An 8,593-nucleotide genomic window follows, 5' to 3' on the forward strand; every position below is an offset into this window, starting at 1 on the left:
CAGCAGGAACCTGGTTACTGGGAATTGAGGACCTCAGAACAAGTGGCTCTCACCCACAGCACTTTCTCTCTTCCCGATTCTTCATAGTAGAGAGTCTAGGACCCAAGGGGAAATTGTCTGTTTTGTTACCTTGTTAGCTGCTAAAGTACACACCAATGAAGATTTCCTCCAAAGAAGACGGAAAGTTCACTTTAGGCTCAACTGTGGGAAACTGCAGGGGCTCTAGAAAACGACCCTAGCTTGAAGCCCCCAAATCCTGGGGAAGCAGTCTAAGCCCCTCACTTCAAGAGAAGGGCTCAAGGTCAGGCAAGAAGGAATCACCTAATGAAAGTCATGGAATCGAAAACAAGTGTCTGCTTAACTCCTGATGATAACTAATAATGAACAGGATACAAAGTTTACATCTAGATTATTTCCTTAAAAAATATAAGAAAACTTCATGTACTCTTTTTAGAGGGAGTCAGGATTATTTTCAGTGAAATACATTTTTATTTAAATGAAGGATAATGTATGGGCAGTGATATTAGAGTCTGTTGCCTTTAACAGTATAACCGTATTAACTATACCACAAGTCTGATGATGAGTATGGTTAAGGCCAAGTCACCCACCATCCTTGATGTAGGAGGCGGTTTTAAAGAATGGACTCCAAAAGGCTGAAGTCTCTAAATTATTCATTGCTTCCTACTCACGATGAGAAAAATCATCCTGTTATACATGCATAAAGAGGGAATAGAGCGTGAAAAATTATGGGCTAGATAATGGAAGTGGGTGAGAACCGTCCATAAATCATGTGGTTTCTTACGTGTAGGACTTAGTCTGGGATCTGACGCCTCTAATTTTGTCACTCTGTAGACCTTTGCCTGGATTATAGTTTTTTAAGGAAATAGCCTGGATGTAATCTAATGATTTGGTTTGAACATCCTGGGTGCAAGCTAAGGGTGTGCGTGGGTATCCTATCAACTTAGGATCCTTTTGTGTTTGTTTTATCAGATGTTTGCAGTGAAGTTTGAAGACAGTATTACGAAAACTCTATGAAGAGTTATGTTTCAGTAAATTTCCGTGAAATTATAATGAAACATTAATGCAATAAGCCATTAAAAACTCAGAGACTTTATGGGAAACAGTGTGGCTACATAAGAAGCAAATACCTAAAATAAAGAACTTATTTAAGCTACAACTTTCTATCTTTTTCAATAATTATGCTGCTCAACGTAGAGTTGTTATTTAAAAAGGATTTGCCTCCTGGCACTAGATTGAAGATACGAAAAAAATGTTTAACCGATCAGTTTGTGCAATATAAAAGTGTGTTGTTTGGGACTAAAAAATTTAGTTTCCAAAATAAAGAACCGGAGGGGAAGGAGAAAATGGAAGGTAGCATTTGAATACTCACTATGAGCTAGACATTTTCTGGCTTCCTTCTGTGTGTTCAGATGTAATCCTCCCTATACCACAGCTTCGTAAAGTCACTTGAATTCCCATGTTACAGATCAGGAAGTAAGCTTGGAGGAGGAAATCGTCCAAATTCAAAGTCGCTAAGTGGCGGGGACAGAGCTTTGACAGCAAAGCCCCTCCTCTTTGCACTGTAGGATGCTACCTACATATTGAAATTGTGAGTTTATCCCCCTGGCTACACTTCATTTCCTTGGAAAGGTATGTTTAGGGAAAGGGGCATAGAGTCACTCAGCCAAGCAAATTGGATTCCAGAGTAACTTTATGCCACGCCACAAGGGCTCATATTCTTTCAAATAGGAACTTGGTTTTGCATGGAACTTGTACTGTCCATGTGGTGAAGAGCTGAAAATGAAAGAGTTGTTTGTGCTTGGTTCGGGGGGAAAGAGGAGGAATACAATCAGAAAACCTGGGTCCAAGTATCTCCGCAATTGACGGATACGTAGCTTTAGGAAAAATTCTTAGCCTTTCTGAGCCTAAGTTTTCCTCACGATTTAGCCTACCAACATCCCAACGTATTAAGAGAATTAAAAAGAAATACAGGATGTTTTAAGTCATAAAATTTTATAAAGTGTTATTATATTTAATAGTTTATTTCTCTGCATATGAACAAACACATACATAAGCTATTAAAGATGCTTATGTCTACAAAGGTAATAATTCTCTAGCCTCTTTGGCATGTTGTGAGGTGGGAAGAAGTGTTGTTTCTTCCATCAAATTCTGCCCCTAAAAGTTCATTTGAAGGGGGAGGGTTAGAGAAAGATCCGGGGTGGAACTATTACACTAGTCGCTGTTTCCTCTTTAGGAATTACTGGTCTCCCTCTCCTGTTTTTAAAAGGATTAGGTGGGTCATGATCGGTTTCCTCCAGGTAACAAATGCCTTTTCCTATCCCCCTGGTGGGTGATGTTTTGGAGCTCACTGAAGTTCAAAACCGAAGGCTCACTGGAGAGGTCTGACAAATGCCATCCCAGGAGTGCAGTAGGAGTACATGCAGGAGTGGGTTTGACTACTATGTACAACAACAGCCTTAAAGGTTAGGAATATTGCAGCTTCCTGTAGCAGCAGGATGGCTCTTTTGTAAACTTAAAGCATTTGTTTCCTGCCAAATTAATCTTTTGGAGTAAGAGTTTCCATTGATTTATTTTACCCATCCATTGTAGAGACAGCAAGTCAGAGATAGAGTGCAAAGCGATGCTACATGAGATCATCAAAAATTTCCACTCCTTCCAGCATCCCAAACCTCTCGATCCCAGAATTGCCTCACTTCACCCCAAATCTCTGGCCTCAAGCCCCTTTGTCATTTATCATAAGGACAGAAAGCCAAGAAATCTAATGATGGGGAAGACAATAGGTTGCAAAGACAGACTGTTTGCTAGTCTGCAGAGCCAGCCTGGGTTTGACATGCAAGAGTACATGAGTGAAGTAAACAAAGGACTGTAATGATTATCCAGATATTGAATGTGGCTACATGTGCGTCTTCGCTGCTCTCCACGCCACCCTCCACCCCACATGGTTCTACCTCCAATATCAGTGTGTCTTACGGACTCGATTTTAACCGAAGTTACCGAGACAGCTGCTTGTGGTTTTCAGTTCGGGGGATGGACAAAGCCTCAGCTGTAAGTTGAAGACACAGCGAAGTGTCTTCGTCTTTAATTTTGAAATATTCTGTGCACTCCTCGATGTGCTGAACGGCTGGCTGGGTGGATTGCACAGGTGAGTGAATGTCATAACTTCAGGATAATGTGCGAAGAATTTGTATGTGTGTGTGTGTTTGTGTGTAAATCAACATTGCTACAAATCTGAGGACTCTGAATAGTTTTGGAAATTCGGTAATACAAACAGAAAAAACTGGCACAAAGTCCCCTCTTTGAATCTCCTAGACATCCAGATTGCTTTGGAGATGACGCTAATGGATCTATCACTAGGTCATTGGAACTGCACACAGATTTGGAGGTGGGAAGACTCAGGGTACCCTCAAACTCTGAAGGAAGCCGGTGGTCACCTCAAAGGATTGCTGACCTCAACTCCATACACTTCAGAAGTCCTGATCCTATTTGGAGGAATGAGGAAGAGGCTTGAAATATACAAAAAGTACCACCCATGCAAGTATCTATTTGCTAAAATAACGGCTTTTGTTTTGTTTAGGCTAATTTCAAGAAGAAAAGGAATACCCTCATTTCTATGACTAAGTCTTAGAATGTGGGAAATTTCTCATGCATAGGCCCTTCCCTGAGCAGTAGGAGGGACACTGAGTTTGCTTCACTGATGGAATGAGGAGGAAAGAACCCAATGAAGCCTTATTTTCTCTTAAAACTGTGAATTGATAAATCATGGACCTGATGGAGAAAATACGTTTACTAAAGCTCTGGGAGAGCTTAGCAGGGCCTGGTTCTGACTGGCTGCCTTTAGGACGTGGTGGCCACCAGATTCCCTGGACCACGGTAACAAGTTTCCCTTTCATGACCGGATGGGTCTCCACACTGACGTTGCCATGAGTCTTAAGAAGTTACTTGCTGTCTGTACAGAGCATGGTAACAAGCGGGACCCAGTCGATCATGATAGCCCCTCTGATATGTTCTCGTGTGTAGGGGCCGGGGGAACTGGGGGAAAGAAAGTGTCATATTGCTTGGTTGTGACTCCTTCAACAAGGTACACAGTAGTAGGCAGACTCGACAGGCAGAAGACGATTCAAGAATTGGCAGGGGGGCAAAAGCAACGGACAGACGAGATGATCATGGGATCCATCAAACACAGTCCTACATTAGCAAAACCGTCACAGTAAAAGGCAAGGTGCTGGCCCAACAGACTGGACAATTTGTCTGTTGACCCACACTCCCAGATCTCCACAGAGTAGCATTTTTATTGCAGTATTGTCTTCCATGGAAAATGAACAAAACTTTTTAAATAAATCACAATTGCTTATTGCTTAGTATGTTGGATAATAAATTCTTTAGTTTATCAGTACCTCACGGCCTTCAAATGTGCATTCTTCAAATAGTTTCAATTACATATACATTCTTTCTCCTGAACAATAAATTATTCTTTAAAAACAAAAAGAAAAAGGAAAAGATACATAATTTTAAAGCAAAGAAAAACCAAAAAAACATATATTTTTGACATTTATCTTAAACTTATATGAAAACAACTCTATGTTAGGTGTTTGTTTAAATATAAATAATAAAGGACATTATGTTATTTACAATGTTACATAGTAAGTTGAGAGAGTAAAAAAAAAAACTGACATGAACTCATAAAGACAGTAAATGATTTAGGGAAACATCCAAGTAATGTACAATGTGTATTTACAAAAGAATATATAATAGAACTTGTGATATGTGGCCATTTCCTTTTGACTGCATCTCTCTGCAGTGTTTCATGGGTCTTTGTAGATAGAAATCTTTGTGGCTGGTGGGAAGCAGCCAGGACTAAAAGATAAAACTAGGTCTTCCTTGTTTTCACCAATGTGAGCCATGCACCTTTCAACCCCGGGCCAAAAATAAAGTTACTGAGCAAGTGACCCTGGATAAACTCTAACTATATCAAGACAGTCACGCTTAAATAAGGAAGATACGGCATGTTGCTCTTTGGGACACATTTTGTGTGCCATTTTGTAGAAAGCATGAGACTGTCCAGGTACTCTCAAAAACAAAAGTGCTACCAGGCAAGGAGGGAGAGTAGGGTAGTAAATGAATCTGGAGTGAGAAAAAGGAGTTTTTCATATACTATGCTCCACTCCATATTTCTCAGCGGGATAAGATTTCAGACCCAGGAAACAAAGTCACTGTCAAGCTTCTGGGCAATTTCTGCTATCTGAAGACCCACGAAAGTTTCCCGTATGCGGGTAACGTAGGTTCACACTCCTTCGGATTGCCACTGCACTCCTGAGTTTATAAACAGGGATGGTGGCATTTAAACGTCCTGGAGATGCCCCTGTGAACCCAAATCTGGGGGCCACAGCAGGTAGCCCCGAGGAGTCAGCTGACCTTTCCTATCAAGGGAACCTCTCGTTCTATGGACAGAAAGCCTGTCCCAACAGATATGCCACCTCGGTGAGTGACCAGAACCAAGTTGGAAAGAAAATTTCCTCTCAATTTTCATCTATTTTTGCAACCTGAAAATTTTCAGTGATTTTTCATACTCAGGAAAATGTCGTTCATTGCTCTCAACAGAAGATTTTATTTATTCCTGAAATTCTTCAGAATGGGACTCCAATGCCTGAAGAATTTGAAACAGAAATTTTAGAGTTTTAATTACGGTAGGAATGTTTTTTAATTGAGACAGACTAGGAATGAGTCAAGGTCTTCAAATGCAATATTAGCGTAATTTAGAGAACCTCTTCAACGCTGACTGCTTTCTCTCCCCTGCCATGAGCTCACTGATTCTACAGAACTGGGAAATCAGTGCAACCTGGAGAGTTGTCAGGGCCTCCTTAGGAGAGGTGAACAGGCACATGAGGTCACCACTGAGCACAGAGAAAGTGGCATGGAACCATGAAGGATGCTTGGGATACCAAATACTAAGAGTAACTTCAACGACCTGTAGACAGGTGTCTCTGTGGATTGTAGAAACACTTAGGAGCTTAATGACGTGACTCATGCTCAGCCTGCATTTTTCTTCTAAGACCTCCTTGCATGTCACTTCTTCCCTTTAATTTTAACATGGAGATTTGGTGAAGAAATAGATTCAGTTCACCTGCAAACAAGAAGAGTCACTCTCCTTGACTTCATGTCTGGTGTTTTGAACCCCCTGCTAACCTGTTCCCCATTTTGTTCCAATGGCTGAGGCCACTTGGAACCTAAGTAAAGCTCCAGCCCAATCTGACAGAAATGGGGCTGTGATTTTTTTTTTTTTTTTAATTCGCTTATTTTCCTGGATTAGCAGTTACTTCAAATGTTTCTACCTATAGGCTTTCCTTGGATTGGCAATCCCGAGCGAACGTGCAAAGTATAGACCCATCTTAATCCTGTTTTTGTGACGGTAAAGCAAAAAAAGTAAGAAAGGGGGGAAACGGGTGATACAGCTGTAAACAGAGAGGTTAGCACACAGGTGGGAGTCATTTCTGCAAGGAAAGGTGCAATCTTTCCAAGACTATTGCCATTTCCTGATGAATCATCACTCGTAGGAGGTTCTTACTAATCACAAACCACATGCACACTGGCCATTCCTGACAAAAATGTTCATGCATAGTTATGACTTAATCAAGGCAACATTGAAAAATGAGAGAAAAATAATGAGGACAAAGGAATGGTCAAAAAAACTTAAAAATTACTAACCAAGTCACACAGCTGCTCTCCCCCGTGTCTTCTATATAGTCACTCCTCTAGACAATCTAAGAAGAATTTCCCTACGATGACGTCACCAGTATATACAGCAGGCACATTTCACTCTAGAAGTATTTCAGACAAATTGCTGAGTGTGCTGTTGAAGCTGGGGTTTTTTGTGCCATAATTTGTCTGTCCTTGAGCCAAGAAGACACATCCGGTCACTAGCTCCAAAATCAGTGAAAAACACAAGTCAGGAACGATTGCACCTTTTTCGGCCATGGTTTGCTCTTCAGCTAGACGAGCCGCTGTATCATTCCCCCAGAGAGAGAAAGTGAAACCGAGTCCTCGACTTAGGGGTTGGATTTTACCCTGATCGGTGGCCAGAACCCATTTTCTTTGCTATCCCGAAAACTTGCTTTTTTTTTGGCCGAGAAAAAAAATCAATCCAAATAAAGTAAATGGTAGCTCCTTTTGTCAAGCAAGCTGTCTTCTGATGAGTCATACAGTTTTTGAAAAAAAAAAAAATCACAATATTACTTTCTTCCTAATATTTAACATGACTTAATGCAGTTTCCTGCTGTAATTAATAGTAGCATGCTGCTGGATCTACTATTATCTCAGAGCCCAGTGAAGCAGACCTTTGGCTGGCAGAGTAGTAGACACAACTCATTTCATATACTGAAAGCAAAAGAATATTTCATACAGAAGGGGAGTATTTGGATGGATGTGCCATTACAAGACGTACTGATTGAGTACTACTTGAAGCAGAGGGACAGTTGCAAATCCTGTAAATCATACATCCAGTCAACATCATAATGCAATGCACAAGAAGCCAGCAAAAACGGACTATGTGGGGGTGGGAGAGGGTTTGCTGAAATACTGTGAAAAAGCAATCACAGGAACAGTACAAAACTTGCTCTCGACATAACATAACATAAAGGCACCATTGATATCTTTCTCGTTTGGAAATACTGTAAAAAATTGCTACATATGGCACATAACACATTTGTACATACATATATTTAATTTATAAAAGATTTTTTTTCCTGTTTTCTATTTGCAGGACTGCTAAAATAAAATAAATTGTTTAATTTAAGGTGGAATACTTTATTATATAAAATAAAGTTTTACAGGTGAATCTATGGGTTTATTTCGGTTTTATACAGCAATAGGGTCTTGGTTAGCGATTACACCGGGCAGCCTGGCCTGCAATTCTTCCTGCGGAGAGAAGCGGCCTGCTGGGTTAGTCCTGCTGTCAGCCAGGTGGAAGGCAGGGGCTGCCTCAACATTGGCTGCCAGGGGGTTCTGTATGCCCAGGAAAGGTGTATCTTCTCCTACTCTTTCATCCTCTGTTTCACTCTCTGAGTTACTGCTCTCAGCGCTTGTGTTGCTGTCCATTTCCAATCTGTGGGCAATATGACCATTGGGCTTGGTTCTTTTGGCCCGCCGGCTGTTGGTGAGTTTCTTAACCGACTCTTGAGTCAGTTCATACTCCTGGGTCGTTTCATACTCTTCATCCTCCACTATCCTCAAGGGGCTAGGGGGGGGGCTGTTGCTCTCGTGCGCGGGGTTGCAGTGGAAGGAGTTGAACTGCTGAGCGTGTTGGACATCCCTCTCCTGCAGCCACGGTGGTGTCACAAGAAGCAGGGGTCTCTCTTCTTCCACGAAGGGACTGACTGCCATGGAGGGCATGGACACCGTCGTGCTGGACACGGGTGGAGACATTTCCGAAGGGGGCGATTTGGGGGAGCTTGGCGTGTGGAAATCTACAGGTGACATACGAGCCGGGGTGGTCATTGCTGATACATACCTGTGTGAGCAGAGAATACCCCGCATAAGTGTGGTAGAATGAGAGCCGTAGAGCAGGGGTGGGGGGGTG

The 8,593-nt window shown here is 41.7% G+C and overlaps 1 protein-coding gene across 4 annotated transcripts in view; it reads right to left on the reverse strand.

Annotated features, from left to right (window-relative positions):
- Positions 1-7,236: 7,236 nt before the first annotated feature.
- The window catches only part of NRG1 (neuregulin 1), a 219,196-nt gene continuing 217,839 nt past the window's right edge, over positions 7,237-8,593 (reverse strand). Inside the window, exon 13 of one of the 4 annotated variants that reach the window (XM_007466130.1) lies at positions 7,237-8,524. In XM_007466130.1, coding sequence (XP_007466192.1) covers positions 7,873-8,524 — 652 coding nt within the window. In that variant the 3' untranslated portion in view covers positions 7,237-7,872. The remainder of the gene's footprint in view (positions 8,525-8,593) is intronic. The other 3 variants (XM_007466131.1, XM_007466132.1, XM_007466133.1) reach the window with 3 other exon arrangements.

This window comes from Lipotes vexillifer, unplaced genomic scaffold (genome assembly GCF_000442215.2).
Source record: "Lipotes vexillifer unplaced genomic scaffold, Lipotes_vexillifer_v1.1 scaffold696, whole genome shotgun sequence".
Taxonomy (NCBI): Eukaryota; Metazoa; Chordata; class Mammalia; order Artiodactyla; family Lipotidae; genus Lipotes; species Lipotes vexillifer.